The 26289-nt window shown below is 49.2% G+C and overlaps 1 protein-coding gene across 1 annotated transcript in view; it reads left to right on the plus strand.

Moving 5' to 3' along the window:
• Positions 1 to 9479: 9479 nt before the first annotated feature.
• The window catches only part of MEX3A (mex-3 RNA binding family member A), a 34225-nt gene continuing 17415 nt past the window's right edge, over positions 9480 to 26289 (plus strand). Inside the window, exon 1 of the mRNA XM_077325278.1 lies at positions 9480 to 10177. Coding sequence (XP_077181393.1) covers positions 9580 to 10177 — 598 coding nt within the window. The 5' untranslated portion in view covers positions 9480 to 9579. The remainder of the gene's footprint in view (positions 10178 to 26289) is intronic.

A 26289-nucleotide genomic window follows, 5' to 3' on the forward strand; every position in this document is an offset into this window, starting at 1 on the left:
CCACTGCCCTCCCCCCTCACAGTCCTTCTTGCTCCTATTAAAAAAGCCCTTCCGGAGAGAGGGGGGGAAGCCAAGTCTGTATGGGGAGTGGGTTTGCATTGTTGTACCTCATGTGTTAGACATGTGTTGTCGTACCCCACCCCTTCAATTTTCAGGCATTGTCCCGCTCTACAATTTCCCCTCAAGAAAAGGACAGCAGGTTTTTTTGGGGGGAGGGCCCCACATAGCTTTGCTTGCGAGACCCAGGCTTGGTCCTACGGCATCATGGAGCGTGTTGCAGGCCAGATGAAGCGGGGCCGTTGGCGGACATACTTGGTGGCTAAGAGGGACAGCAATCGGAACACGCTGCTCTTCTGCTGCTCATCGATTCGAAAGTTTCCTACCCCACAATTCCATCCAATCGTCAAAGCGGCTTTTACATGGAGCCATTTACATAGAGTCAGATATAGAAGGAGTAGGTTCTTCTATGCAGCTTTTCTCTAACAGAAGGAGTCTCAAAGCGGCTTACATTCACCTTCCCTTTCTTCTCCCCACAACAGACAACCTGTGAGGTAGGGGAGGCCGAGAGAGCCCTGATATCACTGCTCGGTCAGAAGAGCCCAAGGTCGCCCAGCTGGCTGCATGTGGGGGACCACGGAATCAAACCCAGCTTGCCAGATTAGAAGTCCGCACTCCTAACCACTACACCAAGCTGGCTCGATAAAATCAGAGTCCAGTAGCATCCTTTAAGACCAACAAAGATTTATTCAAGGTGTGAGCTTTCGAGTGCAAGCACTCTTCCTCAGACTAAGAACTCTGTACGTGACAGTGGGAATATATAGCAAAAATTAATTTGAATTAAATGCATTTGCAAAAATTAATTGCAAGTTCTTAGTCTGAGGAAGAGTGCTTGCACTCGAAAGCTCACACCTTGAATAAATCTTTGTTGGTCTTAAAGGTGCTCCTGGACTCCTATTTCATTGTGCTTCAAACCAACATGGCTACCCATTTGAATCTAACCAAGCTGGCTCATTGACTTTTACAGTGACCAATCCTTTCATCAAACCTAGACCTTGCATATGTAAAACAGCTTTATCTCCTTGCCCCTAAAAGTGAGTGCTCCATAATTAAGGCACCACAACAAACAAAGTTCTGTCTTCCACAGCCTTGTCTCAGGAGGGAGCGTCCAGAGTACGGTTGTCAACATCCAGGGTGATTCGATATCTCGACAGTGTATTTACAGTATGGTAACAGGGGCTCATGCTCTGGATACCATATTGATGGGGGACCGTGAGGCCCCATCAAGTCCCTGTGGACAGCGGCAACTGGGCACCCCAAATGGCCCGCACCCAGTGATAACCATCCTGGCAGAATGGCTCAGCAGTGCATATACTGGCCATGAGCAGCCAGCCACCCCCCCACACACACACACAATGCCACGGACCCATGGCTGGGCATGTTGGCGGTTCACAACAGGCGGAGCAATGCCCAACAGCCAACAGAGGGAAGGCCATGAGGCACAAACCCCCATGGCCTTCCCTCTGGCACAAATGTCAGTGTCCCCCCCCCCCAAATCACCAGTCTCTTATTCCACCTTCCTGACAGTGGGGATGAGCAGAGGGATTCGCAGACTGAGGCAGCTGGCCCCTCTGTCGCCACCCCTTGGTGTGGTGTTGGGATGTTGGGCAACAGGGAGGGGGGCAGTTTACAGGCAGGCATTTCTCTGTGGAGGCCCCAGCCCCCACATCACAAGCTCTGCCCACACACTTACCCCAGGAGCAAAATGAGAGATCCCCCAGAATTTCTGCCTGATCTCCAAGCTACAGAACACAAGAAGAGCCCTGCTGGATCAGACCAATAGTCCAGCATCCTGTCTCAAACAATAGCTAACCAGCTCCTCTGGACGGCCAACAATAGAGGCTCAGGCCTCTTGGCTCTCAGATTCAGAGATTAATGCCTCTGCATGTGGAGGTTCCCCTCAGTCACCATGGCTAGTAGCCATTGACAGACTTATCCTCCATGAGTTTATCTAATCCCCTTTTAAAGCTGTTTATTCCTGTGGCCTTCACTCCATCCTCTGGCAGCAAATTCCACTTTTTAATCACTCTCTGTGTAAAGTAGTGTTTCCTTTTGTCTGTCCTGAACCTATTACTCATCAGCTTCACTGGATGCCCTCGAGTTCTAGTATTTGGGTTGAGGGAGAAAATTTATCATTTTCAACTCTCTCTACCCCATACCTCGTTTTAAAAACCTTTATCATATCACCCCCCCCCCCCCCCCGTCATCTCTTTTTCAAACTGAAAAGTCCCAGGCTCTTCATCCTTTTCTCATAGGAAAGGGGATCCAGTCCCTTAATCATCTTGGTCGCCCGCCTCTGTACTTTTTCCAGGTCTGCCATGTCCTTTTGGAGCTATGGTGAGCAGAACGGTACACAGCGTTCCGAATGAGGCCACGCCATAGATTTATAAAGGGGAACAGGACTCAATGGCATTAGACAAGGTTTTCTCAACCAGACTTTCTGCTTCCCCACCCAAAAAAAATGCCGATTATGTGCCTGGAGGGGTAGGGAAGGGGAGAGCCCTGGGTGGGCATGTACGCAGCTCTGCTTCCCAACCATATTCTGCACAATTGTGTCACTTCTGGGGTTTCTCGAAACCTGAAGGTTTCAGCGGTTTCTCAATGTTAAAAAAAAGTTGAGAAAGGCTGCATTATACCCTGCAGAGGTCCCCTCTTGAAATTTCACCATCCCCAGGTTTCAAACCACCCCCACCCTCTCACCCCCCAATCTCCAGGCTTTTCTCAGCCTCGAGCTGGCAACCCTAACTCAGAGCCAGGCCTGTGCTGAAAAAATCTCAGCAAACAGGCAGGTTCTTACAGGGAAAAGACAAGCGGGAAAGGGTCCCCTTCTTGAATGGCACTTGCTCCAGAGGTGTTCCCTGAAAGCGGAACAATCCAAATTTTTATCCATGCCCATCACTGCTTTCCAACTAAAGTTGCTGGCCTAATCTATAGTTCCTTCTGCTCCTCCTCCTTTTTATCTTGTTCCTTTTGTCTTCTTCATTATAACTTGGGCTGTGTTTGGGATCGATTTCCAGTAGGCAGGCCAAAGGAGGCAAGAGAAGACACTGGCAGTCTTCAAGCAAAGGTTGGATACACACTTTTCTTGGATGCTTTAGGATGCTTAGGGCTGATCCTGCGTTGAGCAGGGGGTTGGACTAGATGGCCTGTATGGCCCCTTCTAACTCTATGATTCTATGATAAGAGAAGGCAGGACTAAGTGAAAGAGGAGTTGGAATAGGTCTTCAGAGGTTCAAAAGATCTTAGTGCCCCGGGGCAGAAAAATCCCCTACCTGCTAATCTCCTACCCTGGGCACAATACCATGTGTTCCAATAGTCCCTATGTGGAAAGGACCGTTGCAGTTCGCTGATATCCATCCCTTGGAAATCACTTTCTCTGTTTTTACTTTCTTTAAAACAATTGGATGAAATGTCAATAGCATGATTTACTAGCATTGTCCTTCCTCTGTGTGCTCCCAAGCCTGTGGTCAGAAGAAATTAAATCATCGATGGGTAGAGGGTGCATCTTGTCTCCCATGTTCACACATGAACAGGCAGGTGCTACACAGGGCCCATGAGGTGCCCTGTGAACTGCTGATAAAAGATTGTAGGACAATTATGTTTTCTCCTACCTGGCTTTTGAAACAGTGCAGGATGAGAAATGGCAGAGTAAATTCAGACTGAAGAGAACCTTCAGCATTTTCAATGGCAGGTGGTGGCGACCATCCTTGTTACGTGACTAGGAGTATTTTGTAAGACAGCTAGTGTGGTGTGGTGGCTAAAGTTTCTGACCAAGAATCTAGGAGACCTCAGTTTGAATTCCTACTCTGTCATGGAAGCTGACTGGGTGGCCTTGGGCCAGTCATGCACTCTCAGCCTAATCTACCTCACATGTTTATTGGGAGAGTAAAATAGAGGAGAGTGATGTAAGCTGCTTTGGGTCCCCATTGAGGTGAAAGGTGAGGTAGAAAATGAATGAATGAATGGATGGATGAATAGATGGATGGATGGGACATTTTTTAATCTGTGAAATTCCCATTCATTGTTTTCAACTATCTCCAAAACAGCTTTCATAGAATCATAGGGCCTTTACGCACGGGGATCTTTGTTGCAAATTGGTCACTGAATGAAAAATCGCCATTTAAAATAGTGGAATTCGTCGTTATGCATACCTGCCTTTGTAGTGGAATCAGTTGCGTTTTTTAGCGTTTCCCACAGGCTTCCGGTCTCGACAGAAATCGCTAGAAAGGAAGCGCTATTGCCAAGCTCGTCCTGCCCCTGGCCGTCAAGCAGCCAATGGGCAGCCGTTAGCATGCTCCCAAACAGCCCCTTTCCCTTTAAGAAAGCTTTTTAAAAAAAAAAACAGACCCATTGCAATGAATCTGGGTAGATTCGTTGCAACGGAGAGACCCATACAGCTGCCTGGTGTGTTTGAGCTGTTGTTTGATCGTATGATCGTTGCCACGCTGCCTCGAGTGAAAAAAAAAAATCCCCCCCCTCTCACGGGCCCGATTTTCGGCTGAATTAATGTGTAAAAATTAATGGGAAAATACATCAGCAAACGGGCTTTTCTGTGGTTTGTGCTTAGTGACTAAAGGTGAAGGACTGAAGCCAGGGAAGCCTCTAAACAGAAAGAGGTTCGCTGGTGTGTTTATCCCCGCTCGCTCGGAGAAAAAAAATGGCGATCGCTTCGCCGGAAGTTTGGAGGACAGGCTCAGGAGGAGGGACTTTGAAGAAACCACAACAATGTTAACGCACAGGTCTTTTTCGCTAGTGTTGCAGATTGGTTGCAGGACTGTATCGCTTTCCGGAGGGTGAATCCACTTTTTGGGATTCCCCTGAAAGCGCTACAACGAAGCGCTTTTTGCAGATTGGTTTCAGGTGTGTGGCAGATTGTCTACGACGTCGTGCGTTAAGCCAAATCAATAGCGTTTCCAATTGGCAACCATTGTGCGATTTTGAAGCCGTGCAAAAAGGCCCATAGAGATGGAAGGGACCTTCAGGGTCATCTAGTTCAACCCCCTTCACAATGCAGGAACTCACAACTACCTGCCCACCCACAGTGACCCAATTTCACGCCCAAGTGATCCCCACACCAAAAATCTCTGAATCCACCCTGATCTGGAGGAAATTCACCTATCATCTCACAATGGCGATCAGCAATTCCCTGGGTATGCAAAGAAGGGCCACAAGAGACAAACTCTGGCACATCCCTTCTGGCATGTATCTTTCTCCCATTCTGCTGCCCATCATGGGACGCACATTCATGGTGTCACTGTGCCTTGTGGTCAGGCTGTCTCTCAGTAGAGAGGAAAGGATAAAAGGAAGATGACAGACCTCTAATACATTGTTCCATCCTGCTCAGAAATGAAGATGTCTTCCACTGAGCTGGGCTGCGGACCCTCTAGCCCCCCTACTGTCTCCTTGGTTTTGCTTTTGGAAGACTCAGTGGCCTTCCCCAACTCTTGGAAGGAGATCTCCATACAACGGAGATGCCACAGTTTGAACCCAGGACTTTCCGCAAGTAGAGCATGTGCAAGACCATTGAGCGAGCCTCACCCCAAGCTCAGGCTGTCTAAACAGAGGATCTCCAGGCCCTCTACCAAAGGTCATTGCCCTGCTGTTGGAGATGCCAGGAATGGAATTTTTAATATTATTATTATTAGTTGCTTAATAAATATGCATTCCACCACTGAGCTATGACCTCTTCCCACTGTAATAACTTGGTTATGGGAAAGGTTTGAGCTAGGGTTTGTTTTTTTATTTATTTTGCAATGGTTTAAGTGGTGCAGCAGATACATTTTATTCTAATCCTGTCAACAGTTAGCCTGGGGCCGTTGGCAACAAAACACAAAGAGAAGTGAGCTTCCAGATCTTCCAAGCATGACTTCTTTGGGCTGAAGTGATCTTCCAGTCCTGGCAGGACCCACAATTCTTAGGTGAAGGGTATGCTGGGGCAGATTCACAGGTGGGCCAGTCCAGAAGCAAATACAATTGTTGGCCAGGGTCTGGACAAGGTCTCTTTCTGGAGTGAGCACTGGAATGAATTCCAGGCACTCATACCTGAGGACAATACAGTTTGGAAGCAAACTGGCAACAAATGCAGCTGCCTCAGCAACTGCTGGACATGGGCCCTCCAAGGTGACCTAGTAAGGACCCATGCAGCCACATTCTGTACCAGTTGCAATTTCCAGGTCTGGGACAAGGGTAGGCCCGTATAGAGCAAGTAACAGAAGTCTAACCTGGAAGTAACTGTTGCATGGATCACAGTGGCCAGGTGTTTCAAGGACAAGCAGGTTGCTTGTAGCTGTGCCTGGCACAGGTGAAAAAACGCCTCCACGGATAGTGAGGCATCAAAGATCACCCCCAAGTTCCTGGCCAGAGGTGCAGATATCAGTTGTACCCCATCTTACAATGAAGGTGTCGAGGAGACTAAGCAGAGACATTGGGTGAACTTTAAAGAGCCATAAATTTAGAGTGTATATTGGAATTGTTTGGGAAGGCGTTTTTACAGACGAATAGAGTTGGGATTAATATGTGTGAAAACAGATCCAGGTGTGTAGCCATGCTGGTCTGACAAAGAAAACAAAATTGGAGACCTGGGGCACCTTGAAGACCGACAAAGTTTTATTCAAGATGTACGCTTTCGTGTGCAGGCACACTTCTCCAGGTACATTGAGACGGAAGTTACCAGCCATACATGCAGGCAAATTAGTCTGCAGCATGATAAAGATGTTTAACAAATGTTAGTTTTTATTGCTTGGCTGATTGTACATATAGGATTTTGCAATCCAGCTTTGTTGTACATATTATAGAGGTTTTGGGTTTTTTTAGTAATTTTCTGCCTAACAGTTCAATCCTAAACCGAGTTACACACTTCTGAACTCACAAACTTCAAGGAATCTAGAAGGGTATCACTCGGTTATGGGAAACTGCAGGAAAGGAAGTTCCACAAATATTAGTAAGCATTTTCTGATGGCAAGGGCTGTTTGAGATGGAATGTGCAGCCGCAGAAGGTGGGACATAGGGCACTAGACGGTCCCCCAGGTATGTGGGACCCTTGCAGGGCCCTAGGGATGCTCACTTGGCCTTGAAGAGGGCCTTTTTGGGCCTGGTCCTTACCTATTGGAATGAGCTCCTAGAGGAGCTGTGGGCCCTCGGAGAGCTTTCTGCCTTCTGGAGGGCCTGCAAAACAGAGCTCTTCTGCCAGTGCTAGAGTAGATGGGTTGGGTCCTCTTTTCCTCTCGGTGCCTGAACATCTTGGCACCAGACATCTTGGTCGTCGTCGTCCCCGTCCCCCCCGCCTTCATAAGGGGTTGTCTTAAATGAAACTATGGTTGCCATCTGTGGTAGTTGTATTACTGTATTGTATTTTAGAAATTGGGGGTTTAATGAGATTTTTATGATTTTATTGTATGTTATTATATGGATTGTTTATGTAACCTGCTGCAAACCAGTGTCCAAGAACGGCGGGCTATAGATCCAACGAATTAATAAATAAACCAGTGGCAATCACAATACCTTTTTAAAAAACGGTGGTTATACATTGGTCATGATGCTCTGATTTTCAGCTGTCCACGTGACTCAATAGGTGGACACCAATCTCTTTGATTCCATAACCCTAAAGTCCGTTTTTAAAAGTATGGGGCCCCTCATTCTCACATGTTCACAGTACTTGCTGCAATAAACTCCTCTCTCCCACCCCACCCTGCCATTGCTGTGTGAGTTAGGCTACACCACTGCACGAACATAAACCTGATACTATTTGTGGTGCTTTTCTCTACATCTGAACACAAGCGTGATGTGTAAGCGTGGTATTTTGTTGACACGGGGGAGAGAAACTCCTGTGCTTTGCTTTTTAAAAATGTTTTTCGAAGCTAATGACACCTCACCACTTCTTAAGAGGTGGATGGAATTGGGTTGCTCAGAAATGGCCTCCGTGCTTTGCTCAGCTGGTAGCAGTGAAAGACAGCTTCTTTCAAAAACATGTCTAGTTTTCTCCATGACAGCCCCTGGGCATTCACTCCTGCCTCTCTTTGCCTCATCCTCCCTTCTTTGCCTGTGGCCACATCTTTCACAGGGCAGTCTCTCCAAGGAACAGTTCCCAGACAGAGCTCCCTCACAAGCTACAACAGGATTAAGCTCCATTCTGTGTGGGTGCCAAGGGATGGATTACCCCCCTGACTTTGACCTGCTCCTCTTTCCACACTAGATCCTCATGCAGGGCTTCTCTAATTTTTGCGTGTGTCCTGGATCACCGTATTTTCTACCTTGTGTCTCTTTTGTTTGTTCTCCCTTGCTTCTCTCCCATTCATTTCTTCCTTTCCCTCCAGCCACGGATACTTCGTGTCTCTTCTTTTGACAGAGTGTAAAGAAAGAGCCTTTCTTTCTTCGCTTTCTTTCGGCACCTGCCAGGCACCTTCCTCGTTCTTACCTATTTCTTATCTCCTCTGCATCAGGCACCTGTGTTTGCCTTCTCTTTCCACAGCGCCTTGGCTCTTGCTTTTCGCCTGCCTCAGTTTCCCTCCAAACGCCCCCCTGCCGCTTCCGCTTCCTACTTTCCTTCCCTTCCCTCGTGTCTCCTGCCGGTGTTCTTCTTCTCCCGTCCTTTGTTCCGTCCCTTCTGTCTTCGCCTGTCTGTCTTGCTTGTTTTCCCGGGGTTTTCTTCCTTCTCCCCGGCTGGAGCGCAATCAGCCAAGAGAGCCGAAGCCAAAAGGGGGTGTGTGAGCTTCCCGGCGAAACTACATCCCCCATCAGCCTCCGGGCCTCTTCCTGAGTGTCAGTTTCACGCTGCAGCCAGGGAATTTAAAACAAAAGAGACTTTTCCCCCTCCTGCTGCTGGGGCTGCCGCGATCTTCTTTCTTCCTTCCTTCCTTTCTCCTCTTGGCTGTGGCTCCGGTCTTCCTCGCTGGAGCTCGGCTGGTTCGGCTTTCGCACGCGCGGCGGTGACTTGGTTGTCTTTTCATTCTTCCTCTCCCCCCCCCCCTTCTGCTGCTGCTTTTTTTTTTTTTTTGTCTGTCTCTCTTTCTTTCTCTTCATCTCCACACCCCCTTCAGCAGCCAGGCGGGGTCTGCGAGAGCAGCAAGAGCATTACAAAAAGAGGGGGGGAAAGAGCGAGCGAGCGAGCGAGCGAGCGAGGGGGATCTTTGTGCGCCTAGATCCACATTGGACAGCAGGATCAGGTTACAGAAAAGGAACCGAGAGAGAAAGAGACAGATCGACCAGAAGACAGAAAGAGAGAGAAAGAGCGAGGAGGGGGAAAGGGGGGCTTGGCCAGAGGGGGAAAGGGGGGAGGTGGGCGGGGGTCTCCCTCTCTTTCTCTTGCCTCGATCCCCCCCCCCACCGCCACCTCTTTGTGCCTCGCCCCCTCCTCTTTGCCAGGCTCTTTGTTTCTCCCCCCTTCCCCCTCCCCTCCCCTCCTCTCCCCCCAGCCGCCCCCAGCCCCCTCCCCATCCAAGCAGCGGCGGCAGCAGCAGCACCCTCACCATCCCACCGCCGCCGCCGCGCCCCCCCACCCCCCTCTCTCCCCAGCCTTTGTTAGCCATGCCTAGCTTGGTAGTGTCAGGGATAATGGAAAGGAACGGGGGCTTCGGGGATCTGGGCTGTTTCCCGGGCAGCAGCAAGGACCGGGCGCTGCTGGAGGACGACCGGGCGCTGCAGCTGGCCTTGGACCAGCTCTGCCTGCTGGGCTTGGGGGAGCCTTCGGCCGCCGCCGCCTCGGCCGCCCCCTCCTCCGCCTCGGCTTTGGGGGTCGGGGGGGCGGCGGAGGACAGCAACAACAACAACAACAACAACCAGCCGGCGCAGCCCCCGACGCCGCAGCAGCAGCAGCAGCAGCAGCAGCCCCAGCAGCAAGCGCCGCCGCCCCCGCCGCCGCCGCCGCCCCCGCCGCCCGCCTCAGCCCAGCAGCAGCAGCAGCAGCCGCCCCCGGCCCAGGCAGCCCCCAAAGGCTCCGCGGCGGCCGTGGCGGCGGCGGCCATCCCTCCGCCCGCGCCCCCGCCGCCCCCGCCGGGCGCCGAGGCCGGCAAGCTGTGCGTCCTCTACAAAGAAGCCGAGCTGCGCCTCAAGAGCAGCTCCAACACCACCGAGTGCGTCCCGGTGCCCAGCTCCGAGCACGTGGCCGAGATCGTCGGCCGGCAAGGTGAGCCGCCCCGGGGCGGGACGGGACAGGACACGACGGCGGGACGGGGCTGGGGCCGGCCGGCCGGCTGACCGAGCGCGGCGCCCGCTTGCCCATTGTCTGCGCCCGCCGCGGCGCGCAGCCAGCCAGGAAGCCCACGGAGCGCACGGCTCTGCGCAGCCCCCTTTCTTTCTTTCTTTCTTTCTTTCTTTCTTTCTTTCTTTCTTTCTTTCTTTCTTTCTTTCTTTCTTTCTTTCTTTCTTTCTTTCTTTCTTTCTTTCTTTCACTTTTCATTCATTCTTTCTCTCTCCCTTTCCTTTGTCCCGAGTTCCACCTTCTCCCCTCCGCTGTTTGTCTCCTTTCCCTCCCTCCTTTCTTTGTGCCTCGCAGAAGTCCTTCGCCGCCGCCACCTCCTCCTCCTCCACTTGTTTGTCTACCCCCTACCCCTCCCATCTCCTTTCCTTCCTTCCACCCGGGCTTCTCTTAGCTTGACCCCCCCTCCCCCAACTCCTTCCTTTCCAACCCCCCCCCCACCACCACCATTTCACTCCTATCCCTTCCCCTGCCCCTAGCCCATCCTAATTTTCCTGTTTAATCCCTTCTTTCTTGAGACAGCTCCCAGCATTTCAGCTTGCTTTCATGCTGGACCACCACCACTCCTCCTCTTCCCCATCTTCCCTAGCTTTCATACTTCTCTTACATCACCCCTTTCCTGTACAAAGCCTCCCTCCCACCCCCCATTCCTTGCCTGGGACTCTGCATCCATCCCCCATTAAACCTGTTGTCTTCGCTAGAAAGCCACAACTCTTTTTCCTCCCCAAACTCTCCACACATGCACACAATGTCTGCAGTGGGGATGGGAGAAGGAAGGCCCCACCAATGCCAGGGGCTGCCCAAGTTAAGCACGATCCACCCCGCCTACTTTGTAGCTCCTTCTGCTTTGTACAAATCATTACCAGGGCCACTTGCTTAAATTCCCTGTCCCACAGTTAAAATGAATAATGGCCACTGCAGGGGGTGGGCATGGGGGTGGGGTCCTTCTCCACCAAGCATCATTTCCTAGCACCAGTCCATCGAAAACATTTTAAGAAGAGGTCAGAAATCCAGGCGGTCTTACTGGCCACAAAATGTAGGGCAGGAATACAAAACAAAACAAAAAATACCCAAAGCAAGTTAGGATCCACGTTCTCTTAACTGGATTTTTTTAAGTACCTTGTTGTTCAGGAGAGGGCAAAATGGTAGAAAGTTGTAGTGTTTGTGTGTGGGTGTTTTTTTCTTCCCCAAAATGGAAACAAACCTGAGAGCCCAGGGCTGTTTGGAAATGGGCCTGTTACTTTTAATTGCGTCCAGACCTTCACTGCATACCTACAGTGGTGCAAAGATGACATTTTTTTAAGGACTGGGGGGGGTTGTGGGGTTCGTTTGTACCCTGAGCTGCTGCTGTTGTGGAAGAGGCAGACACAATCCCCCCCCCCATTTGTTGGGCTTTTTTCTGGGAGAGAAAGGGGGTGTGGTTCTATTCTGGACTGTAATAATGGCTGGTGGGGGGGGGGCAGCGGCAAACGCTTGGAGCTTATAAAGGGTTCAACCACAGATTAATGAAAGTTGAACTCAGTCATGTGACTTGGGGGGCTGAGGGGGGGAGAAATGATCCCTGGGAGAGGTTGGATTATTAAATACCTGCTTTTGTCTCTATTTACGCATGCTTTTTCTTCCTGGGGCTTTTTCGAGTGTAATGCTTTTGCGTCCTTGCTGCAGGATAGACAATGGTTGAGGGTCTTAATTTTTTTTTAATTCCTCTTCTGTACGTGTTGACCCCAAGATTAAACATGTTGTGAAAGAGGGAGGCTGGAGGGGCTGAAGGAAGGCCCCCCCCTCCCCGTATCCACCCGAGGATGCTAGAAACAGCAAAAGTTCCCTTGTTTAAAAAGGACGGTGTTGCTAGGTAGAGTTGTCGCTGTTGTTGTTATCATCGTGAAGACTATTCCCCATGTTAAGTGTCTCGCACCCTCTTGGAGATGAGGTTGGAATCTCATTTCATGTGGGCCATGTCAGATGGGATTTTAGGATGCCTCTTTGGAGGAGGAGGTGAGGAAGGGTTCAAGACCTAGGGCCCCATAATGCTGTTGAATTGTAGACTGGGGTGGGGGTGGGGGGGTGGGGGCGTGGGAGCATCGGAGGAGAGGAGAGAAAATTAGAATGATTCACCCGTTCAATCCACCAGCATGTTATAAGAACAATGGAACAAGCAGGGTTTCCTCCTGAAGCAAATGGTTGTAGGCTTCCCGGGCCCACCAGCTGTGTTACTGCTGCATAGATATGATTCGCCCCCCCCACACACACACACACCCCACCACCACCAAAGGGGAACAACACCTTTGGGAGAGTGTGTATCTTGACCAGGGAGTATGTCCCCTCCTCTTCCAAGACCCCTTTCCTCAGGTCCCAAAGTCACTTAGAGTTCATTCACAGCTTCCGCGAAGAAACGGCGCATGGAAGGGGGTGTGTGCGTCGCCACCACAGAAGGCGCACACCTCCCTTCCACCTTGTTCTCCATTGTCCACATCGACACGCAAAACGCAAGTCCTGTTTTGCCCAGGCACTCCGCACTACAGCAGGCAAAGAATTTCAAGGTGCATTGCAGGGAACCATGGGGCCTCTCTTTGTTTAATTATGCTGAATTCTTGAGGGGGAGGGGGGCTTTTCCCCCCTCTTCTTCTTTTTTTTTTAAGCGTTATTTTGAAGCCAGTTCCAAAATGGAAGTGTTGCATGCTTGTAAAACAAGATGCTGCTGTGGTGTTCTCTAGGGCCACCCTGCTGACCCACACTGGATAGGCGAAAGGGGGTGTGTTGGGTCTGTATGACTATGGCCGTGCACTTAGAAAGCACAGCCGGAGGGGGGGGGGCGGGTTGCTTTTCTTCAAGATGGGAGGGAAATGTCCTACTAAACCCTGTTCAATACACCAAGGCTGCAGCCTTTGAAATCGGCACTGCTCCCTCTCTCTCTCTCTCTCTCTCTCTCTTTTAATTTCTCATGGAGGAGAACCACCTTTGTGCCCCCCAAAGACCTGGAACCCCCAAGGGTGATCAATTTTCAAGGCTTAGGATGGAAGCGGCAGTGTCTGCAGCAGTTGGGAAAGGTTAGGTTCCTGAGGGCTGGCTCTGAACAGACGCCACCATATCCCGTAGCCCTTTGCCTCAACAAAGAAAGGGTTCTGAGCCCCATTGTTCTCCATGGGGCCTGCTGTTGGGTCTCCTTGGAAAATCCAGCCAAATGGATGGCTGGTTTGTCCACAATACAGAGGATTTCCATAGCATCCACTGGCTTGGAGGGTTTGAGGAAGAATATATAATATATATATATTTATATATATATATATTAAAAGAAAAAAAGTTCTTAAAAAAAAGCAAGTAGGGTCAGAGGAGACATGATAGCTCTGACGGAGAGAATGGAGGCCATAAAAAAACACTTAGGGAGAATAAAAATGTAAACATGCGTCTTATTCTAAATGAATGTTTGCCCTTTATTTTGTCAACCCCCAGGTTTTAAATATAGTGGTGTTTCCCCTCTGATTTCAATATTTAGCAATAGCTAAACGTTGTTAAAGATATGGTAGCGAAATGGCTTGCAATACTAAAGGAGGAGATTCAGTGATGGCAAGAGTCTTTGTAGGCTGTGGGGGAACTGCACCGGTTGAATGCCCACCAATTCACCTCCTCCTAAGTTCTCCCCCCACCCCCATTGCCACAACCCTTTGAAATATGTTCTCAGTGGAGCTACCCCTGCCCCCCCCCCCTCTTCCTGGCAGGAATAAAGTCACAGAGCTTTTCCTGACTATAAAAATTAAACCCAGCTTCAAATCAGAGTTGTAGTGTGGCATGCAAGAAACATTTTGTTTAATACATTGTTGTTTTTTTGTGCGAGGGGGAGGTATGTAAGATTAGATCCATTTAGCATTAAAACAAAGCAATATAACTAAAAGTTGCACTTTTGAGTGTATGCACACTCTGCGGGAACATTAAAAAGAGATGCTCAGATTTACCATTGCGGAGCAAAACAAACCTAGCTCTCCATGTTATGGTGTTTTTTAAACAGGGAAGGTTAAGTTCACTTCATGTGAACTTGCAGGTGACAGAATCTGACCAGGCTTCTTCTTTATTTAATTATTATCCAGTTGTACATCTCCATCTTCAGACAGCTCTCTCAGCCACTCAGGGGCAGGCAGCAACCCATAACAAAAAAGTGCGTCACACAAAAATCAATGAGAGAGAAACATAGACAATAGTGTGCAGGTGTGGAAAAAAAAATTCAACTGACCCAATACTTGCTTACAACAAGGTAATCTTGAAGGAGATTTAACAGCAATTTTGGGAAATCTCCCAGGTCAGTTCTTTTTGGACCTGCAGATCCAGTTACAGGGCTGCCCTTCACACGTCTTGGAATTTCTGATGGTGCACAGGCAGTGGATACTCCAGGGCTATCTTAAAATTCAAGGTAGAACGGAATGGAGACGGTTGTGCCTAGGGCTGAGCTCCATGTTTGAGATAGTGACGTGATACAGCCCTGCTGAGGCTGTAGCATCTCTGAATACAGATGGGAGCACGGCCTGCTGGCCTGCTACCTCACACAAACATTCACTGTCTCTTGAAAGCTAGCATGTAATACAGAAAAGTTCTTGTCTTGCCTTCTCCTTGACATGCTAGTTTTCTTCATGCAGGGAGCCCGTATGCAAGCATTCAGGTCGCGAGATTCACCCATCACCCTCCAGCATTGTGAAGTGGAACAGATCTCAGAGGGTTGTGCCATATGATTTTTTTCGAACAAGTAGATCATCTTTCAGATCCTGTGAGATCAGATGCCTCCGTCTCCCGAAAGGGACCACAGTATCCTTTGGCGCCATCATGAGCTGGGACTTGGGTGCAAGGAGAAAGAGAGAAGTAGAGCCAAGATCACACCATAGTGAAGTCGCCTAGGCCTCCATTTAGAGTAGGTAAATTACAGGTAAGTGGGACTTTGCAGAAAGTAGGAGGAGTTACAAGTCATAGCCTCATCTATCAATACCACAAAACCCCATATACTCTGAGGTCTGAGAACCCAAGCAGACATAATGGGCCATCAATCATGTGCCTGCCTTAATCACTTAGGAAGCTGGGATGGAGGTCAGTCAAAGGGTGTGCTGGAGAGGGGTAAGTGCCTTAACCGTGCCTTGGTGGTTATCCAACCATCCTTGGACTTTGTAGGCTGGAACATTCCCTTTCCTGCTGAACCCCTCTTCCAGATTCAGACTTTATAGCTTTCTGATGGCCAGCAGACATTCAGATACACCATGACGGGCAAAGGAGGTTATGCAGTGGGCAGGGAGAATAATCAGGAATTGCAAACCCATTTTTACAAATAGAAATGCCATTCCTTGAAGGAATTGCACGTTTAAATCCAGGTCAGCCTTATTTCCCCACAGCCGGTTGCTCCAAGCACTTTTCTCCTGGTTAATACATTCCTTGAGATTTTGGGGGTGGAGTCTGGGGAGGACAGGGACCTCGGCGGGGCACAGTGCCATAAAGTCCTCCCTCCAAAACAGCCATTTTCTCCTGGGGAGCTGATCTCTGTCAGCTGGAGACCAAAGACACTTCTGGGAGATCTCCAGCCACCACCTGGAGGTTGGTAGCCCTACATTCAGGCTGCGGTGCTTTCTGCCAAGTTTTGGCTCTTCTTCCAATAAAAGAATCACAAGATGCAGGAGGTCTTCTTAGGGTAAAGGACCTTCTTCCAGCCTAAGGCAGGATACCTGCCAAGGTGTGGGAGTGAGAAAGGTTAGCATCCCTCTCTTACGTGACCCTCCTATCGCTGCTTTTTACATGAAAAGAGCAGACATGTGTCACCTTCGTATCTTGCATGCATTGTGAACAGAGCAGCAGACAATCACAAATTCCTGTATGTGTGATTGATGGACTACCTAGAGCCAGCTTGATGTAGTGGTTAGGAATGTGGACTTCTAATCTGGGGAGACGGTTTTGATTCCCCGCTCCTCCCCCACATGCAGCCAGCTGGGTGACCTTGGGCTCGCCGCAGCACTGATAAAGCTGTTCTAACCAAACAGGAATATCAGGGCTCTCTCAGCCTCACCTTCCTCACAGGGTGTCTGTTGTGGGGGAGAGGAAAGGGAAGTTGATCATAAGCTGCTTTAAGACTTCTTCTGGTTGAGAAATGGCATATAAGAACCAACTCTTCTTCTGCTTCCTAAGTGGGACAGGGTCACATTTCGAGATCTATAAATCCCCTTGTCTGTGGTTGTACCACAAATCACTAAATATGGCTCTTTCTAGCATAAATTCTGCTGCAAAGATGGGCATGAATATGTAGAACTTCGCTTCTGATGGAAAATGTACCAAAAGCAGGATTCCCCCCCCCCCCCCCCTTAGGCCAAGCCTCTAGGTCTCGTAGTTATGGTGAGTTTTTGACTGTGGGGACTGCTGTCCCTCTCATAAAATTTAGCATCTATTTTGAGGTGTTCCAAAGTGCTCACATGTTATCTTGGAAATCCTTACCACTGTCCTGTAGACCAGGTGTAGTCAACTTGTGATCCTCCAGATGTTCATGGACTACAATTCCCATGAGCCCCTGCCAGCTGGCAGGGACTCATGGGAATTGCAGTCCATGAGCATCTGGAGGACCACAGGTTGACTACCCCTGCTGTAGACCAGTGTTTTTACCCCCATCTTGCAGATAAGGGGCTGAGACAGAGTAACTAAGGAAACCCTTTCAGATTCTGGAGAAGGGGAGAGAAAAAGTTCTAGAAAAACTTCCAGCTCAGGAGGAAATCGTACAGAAAATCTGTAGGTTTTCCTTGCTTGCAAATTGGGCTTAATTTTACATTCAGGTTTACATTCAGATGCTGTGGCATCTGTTTACACTGCTGAGCCCCAACCCTGGAACATATGTAGTCAGAGGAGAGGAAAGTGTTGTTGCTGAACTGGTGAATTTCAACCACGGTGTAACTGCGGAAAGTACCTGTACATCAGGGATCAGAGAGGGATGGCTTTCCCAAACCAGATGGCAATGATTCCAGGAAGATTTGAGCTCCAGCATCCTTTTTTCAGGAAATTAAACCCTCCTTGTGAGAAAAAGGTTGGGTAGAGGAGAGGAGCAGATGGCCAGCTGAAAATCCTACAAACTGCGGTCTGTTTCACACATTAATTTGTTCTAAGTGTACACCTCAGGGTCAAATTACACGATATGTTACTCCTCAAATTGTACAAATTCACCCAACCTGATTTTCAGTCCTATCAGTCACACATCAGCTGTGGGTTCCACGATGGAACTTAATTTCCAGGCGTTAGGGGACCTGATTTAAATTGGAACCCTGGAATGTGTGGAAAATGGCTTCAGCCTTTCCACAAGTCATTTTCAACACCTAAAATGGCTGGGGTTTGTTGTGTCTTATTTGCCCCATTGGGGGTTGCATGTGTCCTAATGGGCTACATATGCAGCCCCCTGAGAAGATAGGGCTATTTGGGGTCACGAAAACAGAAACCTCTTCTCAGTGCATGTTGCAGTCCCACTCTGAATTGGGGCCCCATGTGCTTAGGAACTGAATTCCCAGCTGTGATGGGACTGACACTCACTGAATGACAGTGTGGGAGGAAGACAGATACAACCTACAGACAACAGCAGTGGTAGCGTGACCCTTACGTTTTCCTAAGGGTATACTAGAAAGGTAAAGTCCTTTAAATATACCCCCTAGGAAGAAAGGTAACGTGAATCTCATCTGAGAGCAAATTCTGAGGAAAGACTGGATGTTATGACTGTCAGCTCTGAGTTGGGAAATACCTGGAGATTTGGGAGGGCAGGGCCTGGGCTGGGTGGTGTACAGAGAGGGAAATGACTTTAATGGGGTACACTGCCATAGAATCTGGAGCACCCATTTTCTCCAGGTAAACTGAGTTCTATTGCCTGGAAATCAGTTGTAATCCCAAATCTCCAGGCACCACCTGGAGAGTGGCTACCCCAGCTGTTATCCCCTGCATTCCCTAAGACTTTAAATCCCTTCTTTTGGAATCTGTTTTATATATACCATCTCCAGTTCTTTGCACACATTTCCTTGGTTTACCCCATTGCCCCCATTAAATAAATGGTCTTCTTTTTATAAACAAGAGTCCTGAGAACCTACACAGATTTACCTCCAAAATGCCAGGAGGGTATCAGGTGGAGAGGCCACCATGCCGGAAGCCAGCTCACAGCTTCTGTCAGGAACATTGTGGGCAATTCCTTCCGGAAGATTCCAAAAGGTCAAACTTGCCTTTCCCTCAGAACATGCAGGGGTAGTCAAACTGCGGCCCTCCAGATGTCCATGGACTACAATTCCCAGGATCCCCCTGCCAGCGAATGCTGGCAGGGGGCTCCTGGGAATTGTAGTTCATGGACATCTGGAGGACCGCAGTTTGACTACCCCTGCAGAGATTGTGTTTGGTTCGCAAGCACATCTGTATTGGGAGAGTTCGACACAAACCAGCTTTCCTGGGCTTGTCATCCCCAAAAGCACCTATGTCACTTTACATGTCTACGTGTGAACTTAAGAAAAGCTGGCTGCTCGCCTAACAAGCACAGATTCTTTTTAAAAATAGTATACACCTGAAAACGTTTTTTAAAATTGTGTGCAGCAAAAAGGCCTCACAAAAAGGCTTATTGGGTTATTTTGAGGGGATCCCCAAATGCTGCATGTCGCACCTCTTGTAGGAATGATTAAAGTAGCGCTGGGGTTAATTTCCTTAGTAACCACTGACTTGTCCATGCCCTTGAGAAATTCTTGAGAGAATTTGGGGAGGGCAGAGTTTGGGCAAAGGAAGGAGCTCAGCAGTGATGTGTGGGGCAATTGTGTCTACTCTTCAAGCTTCCACCTCCTTGGGAATCCTTACAATTTAGAAATAAATTGTAATTCTAGGGGAACTCCTGGCCCTAGCTGGAGGTTGGCAACTCTAAATTTCCTGGACAATAGGAGCTATCAGCCTTGTATGTGATAAGGACAGGAGAAAGGACTGGTCCCAGATTTCAAGTGGGGTGGGGACGAAAGATAACAGCTGGGGTTTGCTTGGGACAATGTATTTCTTTACACTCTGCTTTTGTCCCAGATGTAGACCCAAGCAATTCCTCCATTTCATCCTCACAGCAACAGTTCTGTGAGGTCTAGTGAGGCTGAGAGAGTGTAGGACTGCCCAAGAAAACCCAAGTGAACCTTCTTGGCACAGTGAGGATATGAATCTAGGTGTGTGTCTGTGTTTGTTTTCCCCGGTCTTAATGTGACACTCTCTGACCCTTACACTTCCGTGGCTGTCATCTGCTGTCTTGCCCAAAGTAAGTGGAAGAAGAAGGGCAGTGCCAACTGTTTGCTCATCTGTCCTGAGTCTTCCAGGATTGGGCCAAACTAGACATTGTGATGGCCATGGGTGCCATCCATAGACGCTGATGCTGTTTTGGGGGAAAATTTGATCATATAAGAAATGCTTGAAGACCCCTGGTGTGGGGGACCATACTATCTTGATCCTTCGTGCCTTTTCAAGTACTTGGTGGAGTGGTTAAGAGCGGCGGCTTCTAATCTGGCGAGCCGGGTTTGATTCCCCACTCCTCCTCCACATGCAGCCAGCTGGGTGACCCTGGGCCAGTCACAGTCCTGTTAGAAGCTGTTTTCACAGAGCAGTTTGTCTCGGAGCTCTCTCAGCCCCACCTACCTCACAGGGTTGTGGGGAGAGGAAAGGGAAGGTGATTGTAAGCCACTTAGACTCCTTCAGGCAGTGAAATTCAGGGTATAAAACCAACTTCAAAACAATTGTGGGGTGGCTGTAGAAAAAGCACAGGGTCTGGACAAGTTTGCCCTTCCCTGCACCATACCTCTTGTTCTTCTGCCCATTTGCCCAATAACAAACCGACCACCCTCCCCTAATAAACTGGCAACCATTAATATAGGTTAACTTGTGCTGATAGAAGTTATGTTTTAGGTGAAAGTAACAGGTATGGCTGAAGGATGAGGAGTTTTGCCTCTCACTCACCTGAGATGGATGCCTATAGGTTATAGATCAAGATGGACAGCCATGTTAGTCCGTCTGTAGCAGCAGAAAAGTCCAGGAACGTTTTAAAGTCTAACAAAACTTGCGGCAGATTCAAGTGGTTGGCATGTTGGTCTGAAGTAACACAACGAAAATAGAGTCCAATAGCATCTTTAAGACCAACCAAGTTTTATTCAAGGCGTGAGCTTTCGAGTGTGGCAGGGGAGGAGCTTTTCACTGCTTCAGACTCATCCCCTGCCACAAATGTTGTTAGTTTTCAAGGCAGCCTGTATAGCAGGAGTAGTCAACCTGTGGTCCTCCAGATGTCCATGGACTACAATTCCCAGGAGCCCCTGCCAGCAAATGCTGGCAGGGGCTCATGGGAATTGTAGTCCATGGACATCTGGAGGACCACAGGTTGACTACCCCTGCTGTATAGCACACTGAAGCCCTACCCTCTGACTCCTGAAAATGTTCCTTTTGCTCCCCACAGTGTAAGCTAGAAAGGTAAAGGTAGCACAGAATCTTGGGAAGACTCTTCACCCATCCCTCCCCAAAAAAATTGTTCCTTCTCCACAGCCCATTGGCAATCCTAGCCACCCCTTCTTGACCATCAGGCCTTGGGTGGAACTTTACAAGGTGCTTCACAAGAGCCTGAGGAAAGCTCCTTACCCACCGAGGCAGCACAAGCTGTCAGTCTTCTGAGACGTCAAGTTGGATCTCGAGAGCTAGCTCCGGACTGCCGACTGGGGTCGTGTTTAGCTATAGGACCCAAGCCGTGTTGCCAAGTGAAAACGGAGAAAGCCCGACGGAGGAGAGAGCCAGGGAGAGAAAACGGGGCATTTCTAGGAAATCCCCCAGCTCTGCGCTGTCCGTGTCCGAATGAACCTTGCCGTTACAGCTCAGCAGGCTGGAAATCTAGGGCAGTAGGAAATTGTGTCACGGGGCCCTACATAACTCCCTTCCCTTCTCTTTTGCCATCAACTCTTGTTGTGCTAAACCCTTTGCACCTGCCCAAGCCCCCTTCCCTGTTTGCGTCCTTCCGCCCCCTTCCCGAGAGCGGTGAGAACACGTGTCCGACAGGCATGCGCCGTACAGGACAAACCGTGACACACCCACCCTGCACTGTTACTGTGGTCTGGTGCCGTTCAAGATCCGCGCCTCGTTGCTGCCGTAACTACTGGCTGCGCCGTTTTCGCTCTAACAACAGTGTGCGTTGACAATGCGACGATCCGCAGATAACAAATGGGGAGTGGGGGGGGGGGCTGGCTCTTGATCGTATGTGCTTTCCAAAAAAAAAAAAAAAAGTCTTTAAAAATAAAACCTGAGAATAGCACAGAAATATATGATCTCATACCCCACACAGCCAGTAGCTAGCGTGGTGTGGCTTCATGCAATTTTCTTTCTTCTTTTTTTTCAGGGTCTGTGACGGCATTAAAAGGTTTTTTCTTTTCTTTTTCGCACAGGTATACCCGATCGCCAGTTTTAGAGACATGCCGTATGGCGGTGGTTATTCAGTCTTTGTTGCAGACTAGCGTGTTTTATTTATTTATTTATTTGGGGGGGGGGGGAACCCGCAGGGTTTTCAAGGCAAGAGACGTTCAGAGGTGATGTACCATCGTCTGCCTCTGCGTCACAATTGTGGCATTTCTTGGAGGTCTCCCGTCCGAATACTAGCCAGGGCTGACCCTGCTTAGCTTCTGAGATCTGATGAGATTAGGCTAGCTTGGAGTATCCAGGTCAGGGGACAGACTAGCATTAGGGCCTCGCATAATGCTGTTTAAAGCAGATCTGATCTTTTGAATAATGTAAATATGACAAAGGGGTGCTTGAAGACCCATGGATCGTGCAGCTGCATTCCTCAGAGACAGGCTGCAGTTCTGTATTAGGTATGCATACGCAGCAGCTGTCGAGTAACAGCAGAATTATGGTAACATCTGCAAGGGGCTTTCAAGGCAGAGAAGCAGAGGTGGTTTACCGTTCTTCTGATTTCTTTCTTGATGGTCCCCAATATCTGACTCCACTTAACTTCTGAGATCTGACAAGATTGGACTATACCAGAGGTAGTCAAACTGCAGCCCTCCAAATGTCCATGGACTACAATTCCCATGAGCCCCTGACAGTGAATGCTGGCAGGGACTTGTAGTTCATGGACTTCAGGAGGGCCGCAGTTTGACTACCCCTGGAGTATACCCTACTGCCATACTGTTTAGGATATACATGGTGTTAAATCTTTGTTAAGGAGCTATCCTATGCAGAGTTGCTCCCTTCTAAGTTACACCTTTACAAGGGTGTAGCTCTGCTTAGGATGGCATTGTTAATGTATGAAATAGTCAGCAATATAATTTTTAAAATGCAAAAGAAAAACCAAAACAAAAAAAACACCTTTATGGAGGACATTGTGGCAAATGAATATTGCAGGTAATTTAAAGCAATTAACCTTGACAGATGTGAAAATATTTCTCAGTCTTAAGATACCTGAAAGAAAAGTCTTCAGATTTTATTTTTACTAAAATATCCTTTCTCAACTTTATTTACCACTGAGAAACTCCTGAAACATTCCTCAGGCTTTGAGAAACCCCAGAAGTAGCACAATCATCATGTATAATATGGTTGGGAAGCATAGATGTATATATGCCTCCATGGTCAAAAGCCTAGTAAAGGCTGGCTTATACTCCATAGGACCAATGGTCCTCCTAACTCAATACTCTGAGGTGAAAGAACTCTCCAAGGCCTCAAGGTCTGAAAGGCCCTTTTCAGTACCTGTTACCTGAATTCCTTTTAACTGGAGAGACCAAGAACCAAACCTGGACCTTCTGAATGCATTGAGCCACACCTCCTCTCCTTGCTTCACTGCAAAATGTTTAAAGCCTTCCTCCAACTTTACATTAGAGCAGTGGTTCTCAACCTTGGGGTCGGGACCCCATTTGGGGTCCCCTTCCCTGGGGCCGCCAGGTTGACCGCAGCGGCAAGCGGCAGCATGTGGAGGTGTGTGGTGGTGGTGGCAGCGGGCGGCGGTGTGTGGAGGCAGATGGTGGTGGCAGAGGTGGGCAGAAGTGGGCAGAGGCAGCGACCGGCAGCAGGCAGAGGTGGGTGGAGGCGGCAGAGCCATGGCAATGGCTGCCTCCACGCCGCCTTGATTGTTGTGCGCGTCCATGCACACATGCGTTTCCAGTGCCCCACTGGCTACTTTTGCAGCTGCCCTGCCTGCCTGGAGGGTTGCGCCGGTGCCTACTGAGGAATGTGCCAAAATGCTTCGCTCAGCTCTTTCAGGGGTAACAAGAAAGCAACCCCCTCCCCACACAGGTCCAAAGTCGCCCCATCCCACCTGACTCTGTCCGGCAAGCCCCGCGAGCCAAGGGAGCAAGACGTGTGTCCAAGCCTGGCCCAGAGCGGGACAGTGAGCAATGTGGATGCCGTGGCGGCAGCAGCAGCAGCCCCCTCCCCTGGGCAGGGCCCTCACCCCCCCCTCCAGTCACCTCCTGCGGGGGATCGCCCATGGCCACGGCTGGGGGAGCCGGTGGAAGCGTCTCTGCAGCGCTAGCTGGCAGCTCCTCCAGCTGGGTCCCTGCTAGGTTTCAGCGCCGAAGTTGGGGGTCACAGCAAAGAAAAAGTTGAGAACCACTGCATTAGAGGAAGGTTCCTTAGGCTGGACAATGTTCGGAAGATGGTTGGATCCACCCAATGCCTTCCCTGATCGGCAGTGGTTTCTCTCGGTTTCAAGCAGGAAGTCTTTTCCAACCCTGCTGCCTACGATTCTTTAAAATGAGATGTCCTGGAGTGAATCTGAGTGCTTCTGCAAGGAATGTGTATGTTCAACCACTAATAACAACAACAACAACTTTATTTTTATAACACACCTTCCCATATGGCACACGGTGGGTGGCACCAGAAAACAAAAATATACAACATCATACATTTCTCCTATTTAAAATACTTAATATATAATTTAGGTTAAAATGACTTTCTTAAAAACTGCCTCCTAAAAATGTTCGGGGTGGGGAACTAATTTATATTAGGTGGGTTGTTTTGTGGGTGAAATTCTTAAGCAAGGAGGCTGCCAGCATATCCTTAATGTTATTTGGTGTCCTGACCTCAGCCATAGGCCTGGTAGAACAGCTCTGTCTTGCAAGCTTTAGGATGCTTTGGGCTGATCCTGCGTTGAGCAGGGGGTTGGGCTAGATGGCCTGTATGGCCCCTTCCAACTCTATGGTTCTATGATTCTAAGCTCTCCAGAACCGTAGAAGGTTGCAGAGGGCCCTGATATCATCAGGGAGAACATTCCACCAGGCTGGGGCCAGGGTCGAAAAAGCCCTGGCCCTGTCTATGGTTGAGACCAGTTTTGCCTCTTTCAGGCCAGGAATCCAGAGCAAGTGCTGATCACTTGATCCCGATGCTCTTTGGGCATTGATTGCGTATGCCATTTTGAGGAATGAAAAGCAACTACTTAGTTTATAAAGCTGGGCTCTCCTCCTTGAGTCAGGTTGAGCCACTTGTGGCTGTGAATTGAGAAATATCGATCTGTGAAGCACCAGTATGCATGCAGTGTTGATTTTGGGGCTTGGAGCTAGAAGAATCACTGAGGTTCAAGCACTTTTGTTCTACAGTTTAAAGTGAAAAAAGACTCCCCACCCCCAGAAACATACCTAGGTCTTCAGCAAGGAAGAACAGGGAGGGACCATGGTAGAGCACCTGCTTGTCAAGCAGAAGGCCCTGTGTTTAATCCCCAGCTTCTTCAAGTAAAGCGTCTGGAAGCGGGTGGTATGAAAGAGACAATATTGACATTGATGGACCTGAGATCTGGTTCAGCAGAAGGCACCTTCCTATGTTCATGAATCCCAACCCAGTGTATTTCCCATTAAAGAAAGTGAACAGGGTTGAGGTAGAGAATTGCATGACTCATCTGGCAGTTGGGGAGGGAGGAGTTGCTTGCATACATTTGTGGTCATCAAGACACTGCCCCTCCCCCTTGAAGAAGGGACAGTTTCTTGCGGCCAACATCATATTGAGCTTCCAGGGCACCAAACTCTTACTCCTGCCTTCAATCCGTCATGTTGTATTGCATCTCTGAGGCACAAGACACAGTGAAAGAAGAGCATGTGGCCATGGGACGCAAGTAATGAGGTGACCTGAGGCTGTTGTCTCAGGTGGTATATTTTAAGGGGTGGCAACCTCCCATTCCCAGCTGCCAGTCTCTTGCTGCCTGCCTGTCAGCCAGCCAGAAGCCTGCCTACGACTGTCTCGGCCCCAGCAGTCTTTGCTCTCCAGAGCCTCTTTGAAAACTGCATGTCAGGTCACGGATCAACTTCCAGACTCTTACGAGAGTTCCCTTCTTCTTGTGAGAGTGTGGTAACCAAAATGGTTACCAAATACTACTTGTCATCATAGTTTATAATCAAAATGGAGGCCAAATTCTTGTGATAGGAAGCAATTGCATGAAAGTTCAGATCGCGCTATATTTATTCACTAGCTTCAAAGCCTGTTCCTAAGAACAGGCCTTGAAAGGGTCCCCTCCCCTGGCTCCCAGCCAGGCAGCTTAAGGTGGCTTTGGGCCACAGCTTGCAGCCGGATCAAGTGGGACGAGCGGGGGCTAGCCAGCTCGTTAGCAGTCCCGGGAGAGAGCTCCTTAGCAGGCAGTCAGCAGGCCGGGAGGCCGTTGTTAGCAGGCCCAGCCTACCAGGCCAAGATGCCCTCGTTAGCAGGCCCTGCTTAGCAGGCCCAGAGGCCCTCGTTAGCAGGCCCTCCACCACGACCCTTTGCCCAGGGCCCTCTCCCCTTACCTGCTGCTGGCTCCAGGCACTCAGGCACGTCTGAGAGCAAAGAGGCTAGAGTTCAGGGACAGAGGGCGGGAACTGCAGGGGCAGGTCCAAAAGCTGGCTGCACCCTGATTGGCCCTATTCCAACTTGGACAGTCGGACACGTTTCACCCCCCAGGTTGTTTCACAAATATATAGAGGAACCATGGATAAGTATTTATGTTTATATTTATATTCTTCCACACACGACTTGTCTCGAGGCCATTCACAAACAAATGTTAAAATCCCCATACAACCATATATACAACGACAACGGATGGTGGAAAATTAAAATCTAAA

Source organism: Paroedura picta, chromosome 1, assembly GCF_049243985.1.
Source record: "Paroedura picta isolate Pp20150507F chromosome 1, Ppicta_v3.0, whole genome shotgun sequence".
Lineage (NCBI taxonomy): Eukaryota > Metazoa > Chordata > Lepidosauria > Squamata > Gekkonidae > Paroedura > Paroedura picta.